The following is a 26,526-nucleotide window of genomic DNA, read 5'->3' on the forward strand; positions in this document are numbered from 1 at the left end:
CTTATGAAAATAAATTTTAGTGAAATGAAGTTGTTCATTTTTCCCCACATTGCTGTGAAGCACCTGCAAGGTTAATAAACTTCATGAATGTTGTTTTGAGCACCTTAAGGTGTACAGTTTACAATAGTGTCACTTTTGGGTATTTTCTATCATACAGACACCTCAAAGTGACTTGAAGTGTGAGATGGTCCCAAAAAAAAAAAAAAAAAAAGTGTGCACAGTCAAGGATTCAGTACACATGATTTGTAAGCGGCCCCTGAAGACTGAGCACTGTGAGCCATCTTGTATCTGCCCCAGATCACCTGTGATTGCTCTTTTACGGCTGTCAGTACCATCAGTCTCATGTTGACCTTGTCCACCCAATAACCAGCAGAAATCTGGCTTGTTAAAATGACAACCTCTGGAGAATGAGGAGTACCCAAGCAAAGCGGCCAAGACACCGCTGTAACCACATCCAGATATTGGCGACTCATCGTCGAGAAGAAAAAGGCTACAAACAACCAGAACATCTAAAAAGAAGAACTTTATTAAAAGCAAAGACTATTTACAAGCAGCAAAGGAAAGGGCGACCACGAGAAATGTGTGCAGAGCTAGGAAAGCAGGGGGCGCGCCATCTGCAACACCACCTCTGACCGCAGCTGGGGAAGGCCACTAATCTTCATCTGTTTGCTGCTGCCATATTTATTCTTCACCGTCTAAACAAGAAGGAAGATTATTAAAGTCCAGTTTTATGCAAATCTACAAAAAAACAAATCTGAAATTGTGATCCACTCTGCCAACTTAATGAAGTCTCCAGATGACAATGGCAGCGTGGTTAGTCTCCAGCATGGCCCCTAACAGATGCCACCATTACTGCACAGCTCCTTAGATTCCTTCCCCACATACTGCTCTTCAGTTATACAATCTTATATTCTCAAATGACAATCATAACCATAAACTAAACTAAATTACACTAATCACTTCATACCCAGACAGGCGACCGACAGCCTCATCTTACCAGGTGTTTGGTGAGGCCCTTGTTCACCTTCACCACATTCTTGGCCATGTGCTGCATGACGGGCAGCAGTGCCTCTTCGTTGTATGCTGTGTAGTGCTGCAGGGTCACAGTCTGAGGACAACAAGTCACTGCTGAGTATGGAGTAGCACGAGGGTCAAGGCAGAAAAACACAAAACTTACCCAGTCACCAGCACTGAAGACCTTGAGAGACAAGCAGGAGGCAGCAGCAGCGATCTGTGAGGGCGGGTAGTGCACCATCTCATAGTCAACCATAACCAGCTCCATCAGATACTTTGCCAAACTGTGCTGCTCGGCTGTGACCTAGAGACCGAGCGGGAAAGGTCCAAGAGTGAAGAGTCCTAAAACTGACTCCATCCCTCCTACAGCATCACCACAACTGAGCCCAGCCCCAAAAGATACACTGTATACTTGGCAATGTTTTACTGTAGATGAGAACCAAGTATACAAAAAAGTGACTTGTTCCTCCCATTAGCTAAGGTACCAGCCATCATAGTTAGCAGCGGTGCTTGCAAGCAGTTTCCAGTAGTTTGTAAGCACAGCCAGCTTCAGAGCCACGAGGAAGCTTTGCCTCCGCAGCATTAGGGTGTGTAGTCCACGTGGCCACGCACGGCTGCTGTATACAGTGGTCAGTGCACTCAATACACTGCTGCGATCTAGTCAACAGCCCAGCATTATTCCATATACTCATCCAATGGATCTGCAGCTGAAGTTCACTCATCTAGTATTTCATCATAAAACATGGAGACATATTGCTACAATAAGCAATCACAAGGCGAGTCAGGGGTCTAACTGTGCCTCGTTCTCAACCTTCAGAAAACCAAGTGTGAGCAGCTAAATACAGGCCTACGTGAGCCAGGAATTAGTGCTCACAACATCCAGACACCAAGTATTGGAAATCTATATTCTATTGATTTGTACGAGGCTGAAGTTGGTCTCTTATTCAGCAATTTTCTCTTTTCTGTTTTTTATAGGTTTAACAAATAAGCATCACAATAATAACATACAATGCAGCGAGGCGCCCTGATGTGAATACTTAAAAACCGCTACAAAAACTGGCACAAAAATGGGCACCAAAGGGTTAAAAGACTTTGGGCCACTCACACTAAGAATACACAGATAGTGATGCCCTGAATCAAACCCAGGTAACCCTCCAGCCAGGCCCAAATGGGTTCTGGGCATCAGAATTGGCATCAAAGTGGGCAAACAGCAGATTTTCACAGATTTGGATAAGTAACTGATGTTTTTAAAGTGTTAAATGACTTTCAGCCACTGATCTCACACAAAGATGTCACTTAACCCCTAAAATGATCAGTTACTTACTCAGGTCTGTGATAAAAAGGCTGTTTGCCCACTTTGATGCCCAGAACCCATTTGGGCCAGGCTGGAGGGACCTGGGTTTGATGCAAGGCATCACTATGGATATTCTTAGTGTGATAGTGGCCCAAAGTCATTTAACCCTTTGATTAACGCCCTTCAGTGCCCAGTTTGATGCTCATTTTTGTGCCAGTTTTATAATTTTCGTAGCTGTTAAAGTGTATTCACATCAGGGCGCCTCGCTGCATTGTATGTTATAATTGTGATGCTTATTTGTTGTTAAACCTATAAAAAAAAACAAAAAAAACTGCTGAATAAGAAAACAAGCTCAGCCTCGTTTGATTTGTTGGATTGATCCTTGAGGACAAGTATGGCACATGGAGCCTTCCCATACAATATGGTGGCATGAATGCACCCAATCCCCACACAGAAATGATCCATCCCCCACCAGATCATCGACTGGCCATAGAGCAGCACTGATAGCTGGCTCTTACCTCTCCGACCTTGGAGGCCCTCCTGAGGAAGTGCAGGGGCAGAGGTCTTCCGATGGCAAACTTCAACACTCGGAGGATGTGCATTTCCATCTCTCTAATCTGTGCCTTTGTGTACGTGTGATCTGTTACAAATGTGAAGTCTCCAATCTCCGGAGGGTACATTTCCTCATACTTAGCAGCCAGAAACATGGCAGTCACCCCAACAAGCTGCAGCTGGTTTTTAGGTACGGGATTTTCCTGCACACACAGTTACCAGATATTAGTCAAACAGATCTGATAATTAGAGTGTATGGTCAGTGGCCTACAGTAGAGTCACCTGTAAGAATCGGTCAATGATGCCAACCGTCATGAACATTGTCTCCTGCAGCAGCCGAAACTTCATCTGGACCTGGACCAGCCAGTCAATCAGTATGGCCCGCATGTTACCAGTCACCTCCTGACCCCGGAGATAGCTTGGTCGCACTGGCTGAGCGTCCTGAAGAAGACCACAAAAAGTGGTACTGAACACAAGTTGTCAGAGCAGAAATTCAACCAGTCAGGAAAGACATTAACTCATGAGAGGACTGTAGGAGGGGAGATGCAACATGAATGAGCCAGAGAAGTCAAAGTTCAGCACCTAGATATTCCCAGTACGTGCAAGTCATACTCCCTCCCTGCAAATATCACCACATACACTGCACCCACCCTGCTGCATGGCACACTGAAGATATCACACTACTGGCATGACCATTACGGGAACGGAGGAGCAACTTCTGTAGCAGCTCCCGGACACGGGCAGATGTGGAGGCTGGTCCTCACCTCTAGGCTTCTGAGATACGAATAGATTTCCTTCACATATTCACTGCACAGCATGGGGTTCCCATCATCATCTGCATCCACATCTTCCACCTGTATGAGGACATCAGAGAAGGCCTGACACAGCTCCTCTGGGAGGCACCCTGACGTCTCCATGGGGCTGGGGGAGCTGGGCTCTACCTACAGGAAGAGAGGAACCCATCACTTAGAAGCAGCAGCTGCTGGCCGGTCACACGGGACAACCGATGACCACTGTGCCAGGTGGTGAGAGCATAGCGCTAGGCTTCATACCTGAGGAGCTTCTGCACAGACACTTTCCACTGTCTTTGGCTCGGGAACCTTCTCCGCAGTTTTCGTTTTCTTGACAACTTTAACCGCTGGTTTTACATCCTGAGAAACAAGTTATTTAGTAACTAACACAAGACGCCCCTGAAATGTAAACTTTGAGATTATCAATATGTCCAAATATTCCCACCAGAAACATCTAAAAATGTGCATAGAAAACAGATGTGTATTTTTTTTCCGCACTATTAATCCGTACCACAGCTGATGTACGGTAATACTTGACCCTAATTCACTGGTCTATTGTGCGGCCAAATCGTCTCCATGATAAATACAGTGACCATTGTGAAGCAGGATGTCTGGAATGATACCCAATATGGGACCTGGTCTCCTGACATCCCGTAGTGACCCTTCCTGTTGCCTGGGGTTGGCAGACAGCACGTCAGTGGAGCCCCCACTCACATGTAGTGTCCGGTACTGAACGTGGCCCATTTCACATCAGTATTTGTAGCCAAAACCAGGAGTGAAACAGGAAAGAAACACGTCACCCCTTGTGTACTGATCACCCAGCCCTGGTTTGGCTCCTAATACTGACCATGGCCTTATTGCCGAGATGGTCTGTAGCTCATTAGGCTACCTTCACATTTGCGTTGTGCGCCGCAGCGTCGGCGCCGCAACGCACAACGCAAACAAAAACGCAGCAAAACGCATGCACAACGCTGCGTTTTGCGACGCATGCGTCCTTTTTTTGGTTGATTTTGGACGCAGCAAAAATGCAACTTGCTGCGTCCTCTGCGCCCGGACGCGTGCGCCGCAGGGACGCATGCGGCGCAAAACGCAAGTGCGACGCATGTCCATGCGCCCCCATGTTAAATATAGGGGCGCCCGACGCATGCGGCGACGCTGCGGCGCCCGACGCTGACCGCAAATGTGAACGTAGCCTTAGAAAGGTTCATGAAGGACTGACGTAAATTACAGGAAGATGTCAACCTGCCACCACAGACGGACAAGCAAAAAAGGTTATAACCCACCACAGCGTGCTATTATGGTGGGCAAAACCTTATATGTGGAAAAGCAAGAAGAGTTCATGAGCTTGTATGTCCAGCAACCTTCCAACCAGCCATTGGCTCTGGACACCAGTAACGTGCGGACGCCCTCAGGTCTCCCAATTCTATCTCCAGGCGTTCCCTATAGTTCATCAGATTGTGGTCTGCGAGTGTCCTGCAGACAGACGGACAACGCTCACCATTCATCATGGAGACGATGAGGCCACAGAGCGGTGAATTACTACATCAGTGGTGGCACGGACTAAGGCAAGGTCACACTGGGTGTTTTGGCTGCTTTTTTTTATGCTAATTTTCAGCTGCTTTTTACAGCACCAGCAAAGCCTATGAGACTTCAGTAATCTCCTGCACACGGTGGTTTGTGTGTGATCAGGATTTTGTGCTTTGCTGCGGTCACTTTCAGCGTTCTTTAGCCATTGACTTGAATGGATGTTGAAAAACCGCAGGTATCATCTGCTGCTGAAAAGTCAAGGACATTAGCATGGACACAGAAAAATAAACGCACCAAAAACCCCACAACAAGTACGCACCTAAACCTGCGCTTTTGCCACAGCTTCTTTCCTGCCAAGATCAGGGTTAGCTGCAGAAAAATAAAGCAGCAAAAACGTCCTGTGTGAACTTACCCTAATGGTGCAGATACGGAGCGGAGCAGCACAGCGGCCGCGGGTTCTGGTGGGAAGATTTGTAAGGACTGGAAATCTTCATAAAGTGCATGATAGATAATACGTCTGTGCCCTGAGTGATACGGTCAGCGGAAACCAGGCAAGTAGGGCAAGTGCTGACCGAGGGGAGCGGAGCCCCACAGACAGACAGAGGGGGCCACGCCGCGCCCCACAGGCAGACAGACAGAGGGGGCCACGCCGCGCCCCACAGGCAGACAGACAGAGGGGGCCACGCCGCGCCCCACAGGCAGACAGACAGAGGGGGCCACGCCGCGCCCCACAGGCAGACAGACAGAGGGGGCCACACCGCACCCCACAGACAGAGGGGGCCACACCGCACCCCACAGACAGAGGGGGCCACACCGCACCCCACAGACAGAGGGGGCCACACCGCACCCCACAGACAGAGGGGGCCACACCGCACCCCACAGACAGAGGGGGCCACACCGCACCCCACAGACAGAGGGGGCCACACCGCACCCCACAGACAGAGGGGGCCACACCGCACCCCACAGACAGAGGGGGCCACACCGCACCCCACAGACAGAGGGGGCCACACCGCACCCCACAGACAGAGGGGGCCACACCGCACCCCACAGACAGAGGGGGCCACACCGCACCCCACAGACAGAGGGGGCCACACCGCACCCCACAGACAGAGGGGGCCACACCGCACCCCACAGACAGAGGGGGCCACACCGCACCCCACAGACAGAGGGGGCCACACCGCACCCCACAGACAGAGGGGGCCACACCGCACCCCACAGACAGAGGGGGCCACACCGCACCCCACAGACAGAGGGGGCCACACCGCACCCCACAGACAGAGGGGGCCACACCGCACCCCACAGACAGAGGGGGCCACACCGCACCCCACAGACAGAGGGGGCCACACCGCACCCCACAGACAGAGGGGGCCACACCGCACCCCACAGACAGAGGGGGCCACACCGCACCCCACAGACAGAGGGGGCCACACCGCACCCCACAGACAGAGGGGGCCACACCGCACCCCACAGACAGAGGGGGCCACACCGCACCCCACAGACAGAGGGGGCCACACCGCACCCCACAGACAGAGGGGGCCACACCGCACCCCACAGACAGAGGGGGCCACACCGCACCCCACAGACAGAGGGGGCCACACCGCACCCCACAGACAGAGGGGGCCACACCGCACCCCACAGACAGAGGGGGCCACACCGCACCCCACAGACAGAGGGGGCCACACCGCACCCCACAGACAGAGGGGGCCACACCGCACCCCACAGACAGAGGGGGCCACACCGCACCCCACAGACAGAGGGGGCCACACCGCACCCCACAGACAGAGGGGGCCACACCGCACCCCACAGACAGAGGGGGCCACACCGCACCCCACAGACAGAGGGGGCCACACCGCACCCCACAGACAGAGGGGGCCACACCGCACCCCACAGACAGAGGGGGCCACACCGCACCCCACAGACAGAGGGGGCCACACCGCACCCCACAGACAGAGGGGGCCACACCGCACCCCACAGACAGAGGGGGCCACACCGCACCCCACAGACAGAGGGGGCCACACCGCACCCCACAGACAGAGGGGGCCACACCGCACCCCACAGACAGAGGGGGCCACACCGCACCCCACAGACAGAGGGGGCCACACCGCACCCCACAGACAGAGGGGGCCACACCGCACCCCACAGACAGAGGGGGCCACACCGCACCCCACAGACAGAGGGGGCCACACCGCACCCCACAGACAGAGGGGGCCACACCGCACCCCACAGACAGAGGGGGCCACACCGCACCCCACAGACAGAGGGGGCCACACCGCACCCCACAGACAGAGGGGGCCACACCGCACCCCACAGACAGAGGGGGCCACACCGCACCCCACAGACAGAGGGGGCCACACCGCACCCCACAGACAGAGGGGGCCACACCGCACCCCACAGACAGAGGGGGCCACACCGCACCCCACAGACAGAGGGGGCCACACCGCACCCCACAGACAGAGGGGGCCACACCGCACCCCACAGACAGAGGGGGCCACACCGCACCCCACAGACAGAGGGGGCCACACCGCACCCCACAGACAGAGGGGGCCACACCGCACCCCACAGACAGAGGGGGCCACACCGCACCCCACAGACAGAGGGGGCCACACCGCACCCCACAGACAGAGGGGGCCACACCGCACCCCACAGACAGAGGGGGCCACACCGCACCCCACAGACAGAGGGGGCCACACCGCACCCCACAGACAGAGGGGGCCACACCGCACCCCACAGACAGAGGGGGCCACACCGCACCCCACAGACAGAGGGGGCCACACCGCACCCCACAGACAGAGGGGGCCACACCGCACCCCACAGACAGAGGGGGCCACACCGCACCCCACAGACAGAGGGGGCCACACCGCACCCCACAGACAGAGGGGGCCACACCGCACCCCACAGACAGAGGGGGCCACACCGCACCCCACAGACAGAGGGGGCCACACCGCACCCCACAGACAGAGGGGGCCACACCGCACCCCACAGACAGAGGGGGCCACACCGCACCCCACAGACAGAGGGGGCCACACCGCACCCCACAGACAGAGGGGGCCACACCGCACCCCACAGACAGAGGGGGCCACACCGCACCCCACAGACAGAGGGGGCCACACCGCACCCCACAGACAGAGGGGGCCACACCGCACCCCACAGACAGAGGGGGCCACACCGCACCCCACAGACAGAGGGGGCCACACCGCACCCCACAGACAGACGGGGCCACACCGCACCCCACAGACAGACAGAGGGGGCCACACCGCACCCCACAGACAGACAGACGGAGCCACACCGCACCCCACAGACAGACAGACGGAGCCACACCGCACCCCAGACAGAGGGGGCCACACCGCACCCCACAGACAGACAGACGGAGCCACACCGCACCCCACAGACAGACAGACAGGGCCACATCGCACCCCACAGACAGACAGAAAGGGCCACATCGCGCCCCACAGACAGACAGACAGACAGGGCCACACCGCACCCCACAGACAGACAGACAGACAGGGCCACACCGCACCCCACAGACAGACAGACAGACAGGGCCACACCGCACCCCACAGACAGACAGGGCCACACCGCACCCCACAGACAGACAGACAGGGCCACATCGCACCCCACAGACAGACAGAAAGGGCCACATCGCGCCCCACAGACAGACAGACAGACAGGGCCACACCGCACCCCACAGACAGACAGACAGGGCCACACCGCACCCCACAGACAGACAGGGCCACACCGCACCCCACAGACAGACAGACAGGGCCACATCGCACCCCACAGACAGACAGACAGGGCCACACCGCACCCCACAGACAGACAGACAGACAGGGCCACACCGCACCCCACAGACAGACAGGGCCACACCGCACCCCACAGACAGACAGACAGGGCCACATCGCGCCCCACAGACAGACAGACAGACAGGGCCACACCGCACCCCACAGACAGACAGACAGACAGGGCCACATCGCACCCCACAGACAGACAGAAAGGGCCACACCGCACCCCACAGACAGACAGACAGGGCCACATCGCACCCCACAGACAGACAGAAAGGGCCACACCGCACCCCACAGACAGAGGGGACTACACCGCACCCCACAGACAGACAGAGGGGACTACACCGCACCCCACAGACAGACAGAGGGGACTACACCGCACCCCACAGACAGACAGAGCGGACTACACCGCACCCCACAGACGGGGGCCACATCCCACCCCACAGACACGCCGCCTTACTTTTCTTAGCGAGAGCTTTGTATCGGCCTTGTTCCCGATGTCACCCAAGGCGGTGCGGGGGCGCAGGCCAGGCTTAGAGACCACCGGCCGTTTCCCCACCACCCCGCTCTTCACATTGTTCTCAACATTGGCCAGCATGTTCTGCAAAAGAAGAGTCATCAGCGAAAGGAGACTGGCGGCTTCTCTGCCTGCGGGAATGAGGCGACCACTCACCCGTGTGACTCGGGCCGCCATAACGCTTCATCCGCTCCCTTCACACTTCTGAGACGCCGCTTCCGTACAAACAGTTTAAAGCCCGCGCTCTTTTCTTCCTATTGGTTGGTTTAAAAACTCTATTTTCTGATTGGGTGATGACAGTTTCGACAGAATGCGTTACCATGGAGAAGGAGGCGAAAGGGCGGTGCCAGAGCCCTGGCAACAACGTGCGGGCAGTAATTACTGGGATATGGGAGCCTCAGCTGTTACCGGAGGTATTATAATATGAGCGCAATGGTAAGATCCCACCCGCTGCTGCTACCGTAAGCATTATAGTATGAGACCCAGCTCTCCTGCTGTACAGTAGTCTGAGAGCACGAGCGCGTAGAGTAAATGCAGAGAATTGTTACCGTATATATAGTAATATGAGGGGTTGTTACTGAATGTAATATGGCGGCCAGAGCAGCCTCTGCACACATCGTGATAGGAGGCTACAGCTGAAACTATATATCTATATGAATGGCAGTGCTGGTGCGTTATGTTCTATCACATAGGTCAGCACTGACATAGGTCACATGGGTCAGCACTGACAGGAGATAGTAGTCACATATCACGTGACTCCGCTAGTTCTGGCGTAAGGCACAGAGCGCATGCGCCATGTCTCCGTCAGAGACGTGAGGGCGCATGCGCCGTGTCTCGGCTGTATCCGGCAGGGACGCATGGTGAAATGAGCTGTCGGTTCCTGGGATGAGGTCGGGCACTGACGGAGACATGGCTGCTGCTGTGCTGCAGATGAGTCTGGGTTACAGAGGCCTCCTGGCGGTGAGGAGCAGGACTGTCGGAACTGTGGCCTTGGGACTGGTGTCCTCGCAACTCCGCACCTTCTCGGTGAGAAAGGAACCGGAACTGGAGGAAAATCCGTTCTATAGGAAATACCAGGACAAGATCCAGCAACTGCGCCGGTGCGGCCTCTAACGGTGGTTTGTGTTACTGCAGCTCCTTCCCCTCCATGTCACAGGGCCCCAGTATGTGAGGAGCTCCCTGCAGCCGCCCCCTCTCCCCTCCATGTCACAGGGCCCCAGTATGTGAGCAGCTCCCTGCAGCCGCCCCCTCTCCCCTCCATGTCACATGGCCCCAGTATGTGAGGAGTTCCCTGCAGCCGCCCCTCTCCCCTCCATGTCACATGGCCCCAGTATGTGAGGAACTCCCTGCAGCCGCCCCTCTCCCCTCCATGTCACAGGGCCCCAGTATGTGAGGAGCTCCCTGCAGCCGCCCCCTCTCCCCTCCATGTCACAGGGCCCCAGTATGTGAGCAGCTCCCTGCAGCCGCCCCCTCTCCCCTCCATGTCACAGGGCCCCAGTATGTGAGCAGCTCCCTGCAGCCGCCCCTCTCCCCTCCATGTCACAGGGCCCCAGTATGTGAGCAGCTCCCTGCAGCCGCCCCCTCTCCCCTCCATGTCACAGGGCCCCAGTATGTGAGGAGCTCCCTGCAGCCGCCCCCTCTCCCCTCCATGTCACAGGGCCCCAGTATGTGAGCAGCTCCCTGCAGCCGCCCCCTCTCCCCTCCATGTCACATGGCCCCAGTATGTGAGGAGCTCCCTGCAGCCGCCCCCTCTCCCCTCCATGTCACATGGCCCCAGTATGTGAGGAGCTCCCTGCAGCCGCCCCCTCTCCCCTCCATGTCACAGGGCCCCAGTATGTGAGCAGCTCCCTGCAGCCGCCCCCTCTCCCCTCCATGTCACAGGGCCCCAGTATGTGAGCAGCTCCCTGCAGCCGCCCCCTCTCCCCTCCATGTCACAGGGCCCCAGTATGTGAGCAGCTCCCTGCAGCCGCCCCCTCTCCCCTCCATGTCACATGGCCCCAGTATGTGAGGAGCTCCCTGCAGCCGCCCCCTCTCCCCTCCATGTCACATGGCCCCAGTATGTGAGGAGCTCCCTGCAGCCGCCCCCTCTCCCCTCCATGTCACAGGGCCCCAGTATGTGAGGAGCTCCCTGCAGCCGCCCCCTCTCCCCTCCATGTCACATGGCCCCAGTATGTGAGGAGCTCCCTGCAGCTGCCCCCTCTCCCCTCCATGTCACATGGCCCCAGTATGTGAGCAGCTCCCTGCAGCCGCCCCCTCTCCCCTCCATGTCACATGGCCCCAGTATGTGAGGAGCTCCCTGCAGCCGCCCCCTCTCCCCTCCATGTCACATGGCCCCAGTATGGGAGGAGTTCCCTGCAGCCGCCCCTCTCCCCTCCATGTCACAGGGCCCCAGTATGCGAGGAGCTTCCTGCAGTCGCCCCCTCTCCCCTCCATGTCACATGGCCCCAGTATGCGAGGAGCTTCCTGCAGCCGCCCCCTCTCCCCTCCATGTCACATGGCCCCAGTATGTGAGGAGCTCCCTGCAGCCGCCCCCTCTCCCCTGCATGTCACATGGCCCCAGTATGTGAGGAGCTCCCTGCAGTCGCCCCCTCTCCCCTCCATGTCACATGGCCCCAGTATGTGAGGAGCTCCCTGCAGCCGCCCCCTCTCCCCTCCATGTCACATGGCCCCAGTATCTGAGGAGCTCCCTGCAGCCGCCCCCTCTCCCCTCCATGTCACATGGCCCCAGTATCTGAGGAGCTCCCTGCAGCCGCCCCCTCTCCCCTCCATGTCACATGGCCCCAGTATGTGAGGAGCTCCCTGCAGCCGCCCCCTCTCCCCTCCATGTCACATGGCCCCAGTATCTGAGGAGCTCCCTGCAGCCGCCCCCTCTCCCCTCCATGTCACATGGCCCCAGTATGTGAGGAGCTCCCTGCAGCCGCCCCCTCTCCCCTCCATGCCACATGGCCCCAGTATCTGAGGAGCTCCCTGCAGCCGCCCCCTCTCCCCTCCATGTCACAGGGCCCCAGTATGTGAGGTGCTCCCTGCAGCCGCCCCCTCTCCCCTCCATGTCACAGGGCCCCAGTATGTGAGCAGCTCCCTGCAGCCGCCCCCTCTCCCCTCCATGTCACATGGCCCCAGTATGTGAGGAGCTCCCTGCAGCCGCCCCCTCTCCCCTCCATGTCACATGGCCCCAGTATGTGAGGAGCTCCCTGCAGCCGCCCCCCACTCCCCTGCATGTCACATGGCCCCAGTATGTGAGGAGCTCCCTGCAGTCGCCCCCTCTCCCCTCCATGTCACATGGCCCCAATATGTGAGGAGCTCCCTGCAGCCGCCCCCTCTCCCCTCCATGTCACATGGCCCCAGTATGTGAGGAGCTCCCTGCAGCCGCCCCCTCTCCCCTGCATGTCACATGGCCCCAGTATGTGAGGAGCTCCCTGCAGTCGCCCCCTCTCCCCTCCATGTCACATGGCCCCAGTATGTGAGGAGCTCCCTGCAGCCGCCCCCTCTCCCCTCCATGTCACAGGGCCCCAGTATGTGAGGAGCTCCCTGCAGCCGCCCCCTCTCCCCTGCATGTCACATGGCCCCAGTATGTGAGGAGCTCCCTGCAGTCGCCCCCTCTCCCCTCCATGTCACATGGCCCCAGTATCTGAGGAGCTCCCTGCAGCCGCCCCCTCTCCCCTCCATGTCACATGGCCCCAGTATGTGAGGAGCTCCCTGCAGCCGCCCCCTCTCCCCTCCATGCCACATGGCCCCAGTATCTGAGGAGTTCCCTGCAGCCGCTCCCTCTCCCCTCCATGTCACAGGGCCCCAGTATGTGAGCAGCTCCCTGCAGCCGCCCCCTCTCCCCTCCATGTCACATGGCCCCAGTATGTGAGGAGCTCCCTGCAGCCGCCCCCTCTCCCCTCCATGTCACATGGCCCCAGTATGTGAGCAGCTCCCTGCAGCCGCCCCCTCTCCCCTCCATGTCACAGGGCCCCAGTATGCGAGGAACTCCCTGAAGCCGCCCCCTCTCCCCTCCATGTCACATGGCCCCAGTATCTGAGGAGCTCCCTGCAGCCGCTCCCTCTCCCCTCCATGTCACAGGGCCCCAGTATGTGAGCAGCTCCCTGCAGCCGCCCCCTCTCCCCTCCATGTCACATGGCCCCAGTATGTGAGGAGCTCCCTGCAGCCGCCCCCTCTCCCCTCCATGTCACATGGCCCCAGTATGTGAGGAGCTCCCTGCAGCCGCCCTCTCTCCCCTCCATGTCACATGGCCCCAGTATGTGAGGAGCTCCCTGCAGCCGCCCCCCACTCCCCTGCATGTCACATGGCCCCAGTATGTGAGGAGCTCCCTGCAGCCGCCCCCTCTCCCCTCCATGTCACATGGCCCCAGTATGTGAGCAGCTCCCTGCAGCCGCCCCCTCTCCCCTCCATGTCACAGGGCCCCAGTATGCGAGGAACTCCCTGCAGCCGCCCCCTCTCCCCTCCATGTCACATGGCCCCAGTATCTGAGGAGCTCCCTGCAGCCGCCCCCTCTCCCCTCCATGTCACAGGGCCCCAGTATGTGAGGAGCTCCCTGCAGCCGCCCCCTCTCCCCTCCATGTCACAGGGCCCCAGTATGTGAGGTGCTCCCTGCAGCCGCCCTCTCTCCCCTCCATGTCACAGGGCCCCAGTATGTGAGGAGCTCCCTGCAGCCGCTCCCTCTCCCCTCCATGTCACATGGCCCCAGTATCTGAGGAGCTCCCTGCAGCCGCTCCCTCTCCCCTCCATGTCACATGGCCCCAGTATGTGAGCAGCTCACTGCAGCCGCCCCCTCTCCCCTCCATGTCACAGGGCCCCAGTATGCGAGGAACTCCCTGCAGCCGCCCCCTCTCCCCTCCATGTCACATGGCCCCAGTATCTGAGGAGCTCACTGCAGCCGCTCCCTCTCCCCTCCTTGTCACAGGGCCCCAGTATGTGAGCAGCTCCCTGCAGCCGCCCCCTCTCCCCTCCATGTCACATGGCCCCAGTATGTGAGGAGCTCCCTGCAGCCGCCCCCTCTCCCCTCCATGTCACATGGCCCCAGTATGTGAGCAGCTCCCTGCAGCCGCCCCCTCTCCCCTCCATGTCACATGGCCCCAGTATGTGAGGAGCTCCCTGCAGCCGCCCCCTCTCCCCTCCATGTCACATGGCCCCAGTATGTGAGGAGCTCCCTGCAGCCGCCCCCCACTCCCCTGCATGTCACATGGCCCCAGTATGTGAGGAGCTCCCTGCAGTCGCCCCCTCTCCCCTTCATGTCACATGGCCCCAATATGTGAGGAGCTCCCTGCAGCCGCCCCCTCTCCCCTCCATGTCACATGGCCCCAGTATGTGAGGAGCTCCCTGCAGCCGCCCCCTCTCCCCTGCATGTCACATGGCCCCAGTATGTGAGGAGCTCCCTGCAGTCGCCCCCTCTCCCCTCCATGTCACATGGCCCCAGTATGTGAGGAGCTCCCTGCAGCCGACCCCTCTCCCCTCCATGTCACATGGCCCCAGTATGTGAGGAGCTCCCTGCAGCCGCCCCCTCTCCCCTCCATGCCACATGGCCCCAGTATCTGAGGAGTTCCCTGCAGCCGCTCCCTCTCCCCTCCATGTCACAGGGCCCCAGTATGTGAGCAGCTCCCTGCAGCCGCCCCCTCTCCCCTCCATGTCACATGGCCCCAGTATGTGAGGAGCTCCCTGCAGCCGCCCCCTCTCCCCTGCATGTCACATGGCCCCAGTATGTGAGGAGCTCCCTGCAGTCGCCCCCTCTCCCCTCCATGTCACATGGCCCCAGTATGTGAGGAGCTCCCTGCAGCCGACCCCTCTCCCCTCCATGTCACATGGCCCCAGTATCTGAGGAGTTCCCTGCAGCCGCTCCCTCTCCCCTCCATGTCACAGGGCCCCAGTATGCGAGGAACTCCCTGCAGCCGCCCCCTCTCCCCTCCATGTCACATGGCCCCAGTATCTGAGGAGCTCCCTGCAGCCGCTCCCTCTCCCCTCCATGTCACAGGGCCCCTGTATGTGAGCAGCTCCCTGCAGCCGCCCCCTCTCCCCTCCATGTCACATGGCCCCAGTATGTGAGGAGCTCCCTGCAGCCGCCCCCTCTCCCCTCCATGTCACATGGCCCCAGTATGTGAGGAGCTCCCTGCAGCCGCCCCCTCTCCCCTCCATGTCACATGGCCCCAGTATGTGAGGAGCTCCCTGCAGCCGCCCCCCACTCCCCTGCATGTCACATGGCCCCAGTATGTGAGGAGCTCCCTGCAGTCGCCCCCTCTCCCCTCCATGTCACAAGGCCCCAATATGTGAGGAGCTCCCTGCAGCCGCCCCCTCTCCCCTCCATGTCACATGGCCCCAGTATGTGAGGAGCTCCCTGCAGCCGCCCCCTCTCCCCTCCATGTCACATGGCCCCAGTATGTGAGCAGCTCCCTGCAGCCGCCCCCTCTCCCCTCCATGTCACAGGGCCCCAGTATGCGAGGAACTCCCTGCAGCCGCCCCCTCTCCCCTCCATGTCACATGGCCCCAGTATCTGAGGAGCTCCCTGCAGCCGCCCCCCACTCCCCTGCATGTCACATGGCCCCAGTATGTGAGGAGCTCCCTGCAGTCGCCCCCTCTCCCCTCCATGTCACATGGCCCCAATATGTGAGGAGCTCCCTGCAGCCGCCCCCTCTCCCCTCCATGTCACAGGGCCCCAGTATGTGAGGAGCTCCCTGCAGCCGCCCCCTCTCCCCTCCATGTCACAGGGCCCCAGTATGTGAGGTGCTCCCTGCAGCCGCCCTCTCTCCCCTCCATGTCACAGGGCCCCAGTATGTGAGGAGCTCCCTGCAGCCGCTCCCTCTCCCCTCCATGTCACATGGCCCCAGTATCTGAGGAGCTCCCTGCAGCCGCTCCCTCTCCCCTCCATGTCACATGGCCCCAGTATGTGAGCAGCTCCCTGCAGCCGCCCCCTCTCCCCTCCATGTCACAGGGCCCCAGTATGCGAGGAACTCCCTGCAGCCGCCCCCTCTCCCCTCCATGTCACATGGCCCCAGTATCTGAGGAGCTCACTGCAGCCGCTCCCTCTCCCCTCCTTGTCACAGGGCCCCAGTATTGGAGCAGCTCCCTGCAGCCGCCCCCTCTCCCCTCCATGTCACATGGCCCCAGTATGTGAGCAGCTCCCTGCAGCCGCCCCCTCTCCCCTCCATGTCACAGGGCTCCAGTATGCGAGGAACTCCCTGCAGCCGCCCCCTCTCCCCTCCATGTCACATGGCCCCAGTATCTGAGGAGCTCCCTGCAGCCGCTCCCTCTCCCCTCCATGTCACAGGGCCCCAGTATGTGAGCAGCTCCCTGCAGCCGCCCCCTCTCCCCTCCATGTCACATGGCCCCAGTATGTGAGGAGCTCCCTGCAGCCGCCCCCTCTCCCCTCCATGTCACATGGCCCCAGTATGCGAGGAGCTTCCTGCAGCCGCCCCCTCTCCCCTCCATGTCACATGGCCCCAGTATGTGAGGAGCTCCCTGCAGCCGCCCCCTCTCCCCTGCATGTCACATGGCCCCAGTATCTGAGGAGCTCCCTGCAGCCGCTCCCTCTCCCCTCCATGTCACAGGGCCCCAGTATGTGAGCAGCTCCCTGCAGCTGCCCCCTCTCCCCTCCATGTCACAGTGCCCCAGTATGTGAGGTGCTCCCTGCAGCCGCCCCCTCTCCCCTCCATGTCACAGGGCCCCAGTATGTGAGGTGCTCCCTGCAGCCGCCCCCTCTCCCCTCCATGTCACAGGGCCCCAGTATGTGAGGTGCTCCCTGCAGCCGCCCCCTCTCCCCTCCATGTCACAGGGCCCCAGTATGTGAGGAGCTACCTGCAGCCGCTCCCTCTCCCCTCCATGTCACATGGCCCCAGTATCTGAGGAGCTCCCTGCAGCCGCTCCCTCTCCCCTCCATGTCACAGGGCCCCAGTATGTGAGCAGCTCCCTGCAGCCGCCCCCTCTCCCCTCCATGTCACATGGCCCCAGTATGTGAGGAGCTCCCTGCAGCCGCCCCCTCTCCCCTCCATGTCACATGGCCCCAGTATGCGAGGAGCTTCCTGCAGCCGCCCCCTCTCCCCTCCATGTCACATGGCCCCAGTATGTGAGGAGCTCCCTGCAGCCGCCCCCTCTCCCCTGCATGTCACATGGCCCCAGTATCTGAGGAGCTCCCTGCAGCCGCTCCCTCTCCCCTCCATGTCACAGGGCCCCAGTATGTGAGCAGCTCCCTGCAGCTGCCCCCTCTCCCCTCCATGTCACAGGGCCCCAGTATGTGAGGTGCTCCCTGCAGCCGCCCCCTCTCCCCTCCATGTCACAGGGCCCCAGTATGTGAGGTGCTCCCTGCAGCCGCCCCCTCTCCCCTCCATGTCACAGGGCCCCAGTATGTGAGGTGCTCCCTGCAGCCGCCCCCTCTCCCCTCCATGTCACAGGGCCCCAGTATGTGAGGAGCTACCTGCAGCCGCCCCCTCTCCCCTCCATGTCACATGGCCCCAGTATGTGAGGAGCTCCCTGCAGCCGCCCCCTCTCCCCTCCTTGTCACATGGCCCCAGTATGTGAGGAGCTCCCTGCAGCCGCCCCCTCTCCCCTCCATGTCACAGGGCCCCAGTATGTGAGGAGCTCCCTGCAGCCGCCCCCTCTCCCCTCCATGTCACATGGCCCCAGTATGTGAGGAGCTCCCTGCAGCCGCCCCCTCTCCCCTCCATGTCACAGAGCCCCAGTATGTGAGGAGCCCCCTGCAGCCGCCCCCTCTCCCCTCCATGTCACAGAGCCCCAGTATGTGAGGTGCTCCCTTCAGCCGCCCCCTCTCCCCTCCATGTCACATGGCCCCAGTATGTGAGGTGCTCCCTGCAGCCGCCCCCTCTCCCCTCCATGTCACAGGGCCCCAGTATGCGAGGAGCTCCCTGCAGCCGCCCCCTCTCCCCTCCATGTCACATGGCCCCAGTATCTGAGGAGCTCCCTGCAGCCGCTCCCTCTCCCCTCCATGTCACAGGGCCCCAGTATGTGAGCAGCTCCCTGCAGCCGCCCCCTCTCCCCTCCATGTCACATGGCCCCAGTATGTGAGGAGCTCCCTGCAGCCGCCCCCTCTCCCCTCCATGTCACATGGCCCCAGTATGCGAGGAGCTTCCTGCAGCCGCCCCCTCTCCCCTCCATGTCACATGGCCCCAGTATGTGAGGAGCTCCCTGCAGCCGCCCCCTCTCCCCTGCATGTCACATGGCCCCAGTATCTGAGGAGCTCCCTGCAGCCGCTCCCTCTCCCCTCCATGTCACAGGGCCCCAGTATGTGAGCAGCTCCCTGCAGCTGCCCCCTCTCCCCTCCATGTCACAGGGCCCCAGTATGTGAGGTGCTCCCTGCAGCCGCCCCCTCTCCCCTCCATGTCACAGGGCCCCAGTATGTGAGGTGCTCCCTGCAGCCGCCCCCTCTCCCCTCCATGTCACAGGGCCCCAGTATGTGAGGTGCTCCCTGCAGCCGCCCCCTCTCCCCTCCATGTCACAGGGCCCCAGTATGTGAGGAGCTACCTGCAGCCGCCCCCTCTCCCCTCCATGTCACATGGCCCCAGTATGTGAGGAGCTCCCTGCAGCCGCCCCCTCTCCCCTCCATGTCACAGAGCCCCAGTATGTGAGGAGCCCCCTGCAGCCGCCCCCTCTCCCCTCCATGTCACAGAGCCCCAGTATGTGAGGTGCTCCCTTCAGCCGCCCCCTCTCCCCTCCATGTCACATGGCCCCAGTATGTGAGGTGCTCCCTGCAGCCGCCCCCTCTCCCCTCCATGTCACAGGGCCCCAGTATGCGAGGAGCTCCCTGCAGCCGCCCCCTCTCCCCTCCATGTCACATGGCCCCAGTATCTGAGGAGCTCCCTGCAGCCGCTCCCTCTCCCCTCCATGTCACAGGGCCCCAGTATGTGAGCAGCTCCCTGCAGCCGCCCCCTCTCCCCTCCATGTCACATGGCCCCAGTATGTGAGGAGCTCCCTGCAGCCGCCCCCTCTCCCCTCCATGTCACATGGCCCCAGTATGCGAGGAGCTTCCTGCAGCCGCCCCCTCTCCCCTCCATGTCACATGGCCCCAGTATGTGAGGAGCTCCCTGCAGCCGCCCCCTCTCCCCTGCATGTCACATGGCCCCAGTATCTGAGGAGCTCCCTGCAGCCGCTCCCTCTCCCCTCCATGTCACAGGGCCCCAGTATGTGAGCAGCTCCCTGCAGCTGCCCCCTCTCCCCTCCATGTCACAGGGCCCCAGTATGTGAGGTGCTCCCTGCAGCCGCCCCCTCTCCCCTCCATGTCACAGGGCCCCAGTATGTGAGGTGCTCCCTGCAGCCGCCCCCTCTCCCCTCCATGTCACAGGGCCCCAGTATGTGAGGTGCTCCCTGCAGCCGCCCCCTCTCCCCTCCATGTCACAGGGCCCCAGTATGTGAGGAGCTACCTGCAGCCGCCCCCTCTCCCCTCCATGTCACATGGCCCCAGTATGTGAGGAGCTCCCTGCAGCCGCCCCCTCTCCCCTCCTTGTCACATGGCCCCAGTATGTGAGGAGCTCCCTGCAGCCGCCCCCTCTCCCCTCCATGTCACAGGGCCCCAGTATGTGAGGAGCTCCCTGCAGCCGCCCCCTCTCCCCTCCATGTCACATGGCCCCAGTATGTGAGGAGCTCCCTGCAGCCGCCCCCTCTCCCCTCCATGTCACAGAGCCCCAGTATGTGAGGAGCCCCCTGCAGCCGCCCCCTCTCCCCTCCATGTCACAGAGCCCCAGTATGTGAGGTGCTCCCTTCAGCCGCCCCCTCTCCCCTCCATGTCACATGGCCCCAGTATGTGAGGTGCTCCCTGCAGCCGCCCCCTCTCCCCTCCATGTCACAGGGCCCCAGTATGCGAGGAGCTCCCTGCAGCCGCCCCCTCTCCCCTCCATGTCACATGGCCCCAGTATCTGAGGAGCTCCCTGCAGCCGCTCCCTCTCCCCTCCATGTCACAGGGCCCCAGTATGTGAGCAGCTCCCTGCAGCCGCCCCCTCTCCCCTCCATGTCACATGGCCCCAGTATGTGAGGAGCTCCCTGCAGCCGCCCCCTCTCCCCTCCATGTCACATGGCCCCAGTATGTGAGCAGCTCCCTGCAGCCGCCCCCTCTCCCCTCCATGTCACATGGCCCCAGTATGTGAGGAGCTCCCTGCAGCCGCCCCCTCTCCCCTCCATGTCACATGGCCCCAGTATGTGAGGAGCTCCCTGCAGCCGCCCCCCACTCCCCTGCATGTCACATGGCCCCAGTATGTGAGGAGCTCCCTGCAGTCGCCCCCTCTCCCCTCCATGTCACATGGCCCCAATATGTGAGGAGCTCCCTGCAGCCGCCCCCTCTCCCCTCCATGTCACATGGCCCCAGTATGTGAGGAGCTCCCTGCAGCCGCCCCCTCTCCCCTGCATGTCACATGGCCCCAGTATGTGAGGAGCTCCCTGCAGTCGCCCCCTCTCCCCTCCATGTCACATGGCCCCAGTATGTGAGGAGCTCCCTGCAGCCGCCCCCTCTCCCCTCCATGTCACATGGCCCCAGTATCTGAGGAGCTCCCTGCAGCCGCCCCCTCTCCCCTCCATGTCACATGGCCCCAGTATGTGAGGAGCTCCCTGCAGCCGCCCCCTCTCCCCTCCATGTCACAGGGCCCCAGTATGTGAGCAGCTCCCTGCAGCCGCCCCCTCTCCCCTCCATGTCACATGGCCCCAGTATGTGAGGAGCTCCCTGCAGCCGCCCCCTCTCCCCTCCATGTCACATGGCCCCAGTATGTGAGCAGCTCCCTGCAGCCGCCCCCTCTCCCCTCCATGTCACAGGGCCCCAGTATGCGAGGAACTCCCTGCAGCCGCCCCCTCTCCCCTCCATGTCACATGGCCCCAGTATCTGAGGAGCTCCCTGCAGCCGCTCCCTCTCCCCTCCATGTCACAGGGCCCCAGTATGTGAGCAGCTCCCTGCAGCCGCCCCCTCTCCCCTCCATGTCACATGGCCCCAGTATGTGAGGAGCTCCCTGCAGCCGCCCCCTCTCCCCTCCATGTCACATGGCCCCAGTATGTGAGGAGCTCCCTGCAGCCGCCCCCTCTCCCCTCTATGTCACATGGCCCCAGTATGTGAGGAGCTCCCTGCAGCCGCCCCCCACTCCCCTGCATGTCACATGGCCCCAGTATGTGAGGAGCTCCCTGCAGTCGCCCCCTCTCCCCTCCATGTCACATGGCCCCAATATGTGAGGAGCTCCCTGCAGCCGCCCCCTCTCCCCTCCATGTCACATGGCCCCAGTATGTGAGGAGCTCCCTGCAGCCGCCCCCTCTCCCCTCCATGTCACATGGCCCCAGTATGTGAGCAGCTCCCTGCAGCCGCCCCCTCTCCCCTCCATGTCACAGGGCCCCAGTATGCGAGGAACTCCCTGCAGCCGCCCCCTCTCCCCTCCATGTCACATGGCCCCAGTATCTGAGGAGCTCCCTGCAGCCGCCCCCCACTCCCCTGCATGTCACATGGCCCCAGTATGTGAGGAGCTCCCTGCAGTCGCCCCCTCTCCCCTCCATGTCACATGGCCCCAATATGTGAGGAGCTCCCTGCAGCCGCCCCCTCTCCCCTCCATGTCACAGGGCCCCAGTATGTGAGGAGCTCCCTGCAGCCGCCCCCTCTCCCCTCCATGTCACATGGCCCCAGTATGTGAGGAGCTCCCTGCAGCCGCCCCCTCTCCCCTCCATGTCACATGGCCCCAGTATGCGAGGAGCTTCCTGCAGCCGCCCCCTCTCCCCTCCATGTCACATGGCCCCAGTATGTGAGGAGCTCCCTGCAGCCGCCCCCTCTCCCCTGCATGTCACATGGCCCCAGTATCTGAGGAGCTCCCTGCAGCCGCTCCCTCTCCCCTCCATGTCACAGGGCCCCAGTATGTGAGCAGCTCCCTGCAGCTGCCCCCTCTCCCCTCCATGTCACAGGGCCCCAGTATGTGAGGTGCTCCCTGCAGCCGCCCCCTCTCCCCTCCATGTCACAGGGCCCCAGTATGTGAGGTGCTCCCTGCAGCCGCCCCCTCTCCCCTCCATGTCACAGGGCCCCAGTATGTGAGGTGCTCCCTGCAGCCGCCCCCTCTCCCCTCCATGTCACAGGGCCCCAGTATGTGAGGAGCTACCTGCAGCCGCCCCCTCTCCCCTCCATGTCACATGGCCCCAGTATGTGAGGAGCTCCCTGCAGCCGCCCCCTCTCCCCTCCTTGTCACATGGCCCCAGTATGTGAGGAGCTCCCTGCAGCCGCCCCCTCTCCCCTCCATGTCACAGGGCCCCAGTATGTGAGGAGCTCCCTGCAGCCGCCCCCTCTCCCCTCCATGTCACATGGCCCCAGTATGTGAGGAGCTCCCTGCAGCCGCCCCCTCTCCCCTCCATGTCACAGAGCCCCAGTATGTGAGGAGCCCCCTGCAGCCGCCCCCTCTCCCCTCCATGTCACAGAGCCCCAGTATGTGAGGTGCTCCCTTCAGCCGCCCCCTCTCCCCTCCATGTCACATGGCCCCAGTATGTGAGGTGCTCCCTGCAGCCGCCCCCTCTCCCCTCCATGTCACAGGGCCCCAGTATGCGAGGAGCTCCCTGCAGCCGCCCCCTCTCCCCTCCATGTCACATGGCCCCAGTATCTGAGGAGCTCCCTGCAGCCGCTCCCTCTCCCCTCCATGTCACAGGGCCCCAGTATGTGAGCAGCTCCCTGCAGCCGCCCCCTCTCCCCTCCATGTCACATGGCCCCAGTATGCGAGGAGCTTCCTGCAGCCGCCCCCTCTCCCCTCCATGTCACATGGCCCCAGTATGTGAGGAGCTCCCTGCAGCCGCCCCCTCTCCCCTGCATGTCACATGGCCCCAGTATCTGAGGAGCTCCCTGCAGCCGCTCCCTCTCCCCTCCATGTCACAGGGCCCCAGTATGTGAGCAGCTCCCTGCAGCTGCCCCCTCTCCCCTCCATGTCACAGGGCCCCAGTATGTGAGGTGCTCCCTGCAGCCGCCCCCTCTCCCCTCCATGTCACAGGGCCCCAGTATGTGAGGTGCTCCCTGCAGCCGCCCCCTCTCCCCTCCATGTCACAGGGCCCCAGTATGTGAGGTGCTCCCTGCAGCCGCCCCCTCTCCCCTCCATGTCACAGGGCCCCAGTATGTGAGGAGCTACCTGCAGCCGCCCCCTCTCCCCTCCATGTCACATGGCCCCAGTATGTGAGGAGCTCCCTGCAGCCGCCCCCTCTCCCCTCCATGTCACAGAGCCCCAGTATGTGAGGAGCCCCCTGCAGCCGCCCCCTCTCCCCTCCATGTCACAGAGCCCCAGTATGTGAGGTGCTCCCTTCAGCCGCCCCCTCTCCCCTCCATGTCACATGGCCCCAGTATGTGAGGTGCTCCCTGCAGCCGCCCCCTCTCCCCTCCATGTCACAGGGCCCCAGTATGCGAGGAGCTCCCTGCAGCCGCCCCCTCTCCCCTCCATGTCACATGGCCCCAGTATCTGAGGAGCTCCCTGCAGCCGCTCCCTCTCCCCTCCATGTCACAGGGCCCCAGTATGTGAGCAGCTCCCTGCAGCCGCCCCCTCTCCCCTCCATGTCACATGGCCCCAGTATGTGAGGAGCTCCCTGCAGCCGCCCCCTCTCCCCTCCATGTCACATGGCCCCAGTATGCGAGGAGCTTCCTGCAGCCGCCCCCTCTCCCCTCCATGTCACATGGCCCCAGTATGTGAGGAGCTCCCTGCAGCCGCCCCCTCTCCCCTGCATGTCACATGGCCCCAGTATCTGAGGAGCTCCCTGCAGCCGCTCCCTCTCCCCTCCATGTCACAGGGCCCCAGTATGTGAGCAGCTCCCTGCAGCTGCCCCCTCTCCCCTCCATGTCACAGGGCCCCAGTATGTGAGGTGCTCCCTGCAGCCGCCCCCTCTCCCCTCCATGTCACAGGGCCCCAGTATGTGAGGTGCTCCCTGCAGCCGCCCCCTCTCCCCTCCATGTCACAGGGCCCCAGTATGTGAGGTGCTCCCTGCAGCCGCCCCCTCTCCCCTCCATGTCACAGGGCCCCAGTATGTGAGGAGCTACCTGCAGCCGCCCCCTCTCCCCTCCATGTCACATGGCCCCAGTATGTGAGGAGCTCCCTGCAGCCGCCCCCTCTCCCCTCCTTGTCACATGGCCCCAGTATGTGAGGAGCTCCCTGCAGCCGCCCCCTCTCCCCTCCATGTCACAGGGCCCCAGTATGTGAGGAGCTCCCTGCAGCCGCCCCCTCTCCCCTCCATGTCACATGGCCCCAGTATGTGAGGAGCTCCCTGCAGCCGCCCCCTCTCCCCTCCATGTCACAGAGCCCCAGTATGTGAGGAGCCCCCTGCAGCCGCCCCCTCTCCCCTCCATGTCACAGAGCCCCAGTATGTGAGGTGCTCCCTTCAGCCGCCCCCTCTCCCCTCCATGTCACATGGCCCCAGTATGTGAGGTGCTCCCTGCAGCCGCCCCCTCTCCCCTCCATGTCACAGGGCCCCAGTATGCGAGGAGCTCCCTGCAGCCGCCCCCTCTCCCCTCCATGTCACATGGCCCCAGTATCTGAGGAGCTCCCTGCAGCCGCTCCCTCTCCCCTCCATGTCACAGGGCCCCAGTATGTGAGCAGCTCCCTGCAGCCGCCCCCTCTCCCCTCCATGTCACATGGCCCCAGTATGTGAGGAGCTCCCTGCAGCCGCCCCCTCTCCCCTCCATGTCACATGGCCCCAGTATGTGAGCAGCTCCCTGCAGCCGCCCCCTCTCCCCTCCATGTCACATGGCCCCAGTATGTGAGGAGCTCCCTGCAGCCGCCCCCTCTCCCCTCCATGTCACATGGCCCCAGTATGTGAGGAGCTCCCTGCAGCCGCCCCCCACTCCCCTGCATGTCACATGGCCCCAGTATGTGAGGAGCTCCCTGCAGTCGCCCCCTCTCCCCTCCATGTCACATGGCCCCAATATGTGAGGAGCTCCCTGCAGCCGCCCCCTCTCCCCTCCATGTCACATGGCCCCAGTATGTGAGGAGCTCCCTGCAGCCGCCCCCTCTCCCCTGCATGTCACATGGCCCCAGTATGTGAGGAGCTCCCTGCAGTCGCCCCCTCTCCCCTCCATGTCACATGGCCCCAGTATGTGAGGAGCTCCCTGCAGCCGCCCCCTCTCCCCTCCATGTCACATGGCCCCAGTATCTGAGGAGCTCCCTGCAGCCGCCCCCTCTCCCCTCCATGTCACATGGCCCCAGTATGTGAGGAGCTCCCTGCAGCCGCCCCCTCTCCCCTCCATGTCACAGGGCCCCAGTATGTGAGCAGCTCCCTGCAGCCGCCCCCTCTCCCCTCCATGTCACATGGCCCCAGTATGTGAGGAGCTCCCTGCAGCCGCCCCCTCTCCCCTCCATGTCACATGGCCCCAGTATGTGAGCAGCTCCCTGCAGCCGCCCCCTCTCCCCTCCATGTCACAGGGCCCCAGTATGCGAGGAACTCCCTGCAGCCGCCCCCTCTCCCCTCCATGTCACATGGCCCCAGTATCTGAGGAGCTCCCTGCAGCCGCTCCCTCTCCCCTCCATGTCACAGGGCCCCAGTATGTGAGCAGCTCCCTGCAGCCGCCCCCTCTCCCCTCCATGTCACATGGCCCCAGTATGTGAGGAGCTCCCTGCAGCCGCCCCCTCTCCCCTCCATGTCACATGGCCCCAGTATGTGAGGAGCTCCCTGCAGCCGCCCCCTCTCCCCTCTATGTCACATGGCCCCAGTATGTGAGGAGCTCCCTGCAGCCGCCCCCCACTCCCCTGCATGTCACATGGCCCCAGTATGTGAGGAGCTCCCTGCAGTCGCCCCCTCTCCCCTCCATGTCACATGGCCCCAATATGTGAGGAGCTCCCTGCAGCCGCCCCCTCTCCCCTCCATGTCACATGGCCCCAGTATGTGAGGAGCTCCCTGCAGCCGCCCCCTCTCCCCTCCATGTCACATGGCCCCAGTATGTGAGCAGCTCCCTGCAGCCGCCCCCTCTCCCCTCCATGTCACAGGGCCCCAGTATGCGAGGAACTCCCTGCAGCCGCCCCCTCTCCCCTCCATGTCACATGGCCCCAGTATCTGAGGAGCTCCCTGCAGCCGCCCCCCACTCCCCTGCATGTCACATGGCCCCAGTATGTGAGGAGCTCCCTGCAGTCGCCCCCTCTC

General features: G+C 61.9%; 2 protein-coding genes across 2 annotated transcripts in view; one reads left to right on the plus strand and one right to left on the minus strand.

The window, feature by feature from the left end:
- Positions 1 to 504: 504 nt before the first annotated feature.
- LOC143787281 (G2/mitotic-specific cyclin-B1-like) lies at positions 505 to 9,782 on the minus strand. The gene is made up of 9 exons (XM_077275840.1): positions 9,631 to 9,782; positions 9,418 to 9,558; positions 3,913 to 4,011; positions 3,625 to 3,801; positions 3,143 to 3,301; positions 2,827 to 3,063; positions 1,178 to 1,318; positions 998 to 1,108; positions 505 to 695 (listed from the first exon to the last, which is right to left on the minus strand). The coding sequence occupies exons 1-9, from the start codon at positions 9,649 to 9,651 to the stop codon at positions 591 to 593; spliced, it is 1,191 nt and encodes a 396-aa protein (XP_077131955.1). The 5' UTR covers positions 9,652 to 9,782; the 3' UTR covers positions 505 to 590.
- A 428-nt stretch (positions 9,783 to 10,210) lies between these two features.
- ATPAF1 (ATP synthase mitochondrial F1 complex assembly factor 1) overlaps positions 10,211 to 26,526 on the plus strand; it is a 55,043-nt gene continuing 38,727 nt past the window's right edge. The window contains exon 1 of the mRNA XM_077275841.1: positions 10,211 to 10,574. Coding sequence (XP_077131956.1) covers positions 10,360 to 10,574 — 215 coding nt within the window. The 5' untranslated portion in view covers positions 10,211 to 10,359. The remainder of the gene's footprint in view (positions 10,575 to 26,526) is intronic.

The sequence above is a fragment of the Ranitomeya variabilis genome, chromosome 8 (assembly GCF_051348905.1).
Source record: "Ranitomeya variabilis isolate aRanVar5 chromosome 8, aRanVar5.hap1, whole genome shotgun sequence".
In the NCBI taxonomy this organism is placed as follows: Eukaryota; Metazoa; Chordata; class Amphibia; order Anura; family Dendrobatidae; genus Ranitomeya; species Ranitomeya variabilis.

Bases quoted from the DNA above. Each gene is read 5' to 3' on its own strand.
- LOC143787281 (XM_077275840.1), bottom strand. From the start codon at position 9,651: ATGGCGGCCCGAGTCACACGG. The intron at 4,012-9,417 runs GTAAGGCGGCGT...CTTGTTTCTCAG, and splicing joins CAAAGCTCTCGCTAAGAAAA to GATGTAAAACCAGCGGTTAA. The intron at 3,064-3,142 runs GTGACTCTACTG...CTGTGTGTGCAG, and splicing joins TCATTGACCGATTCTTACAG to GAAAATCCCGTACCTAAAAA.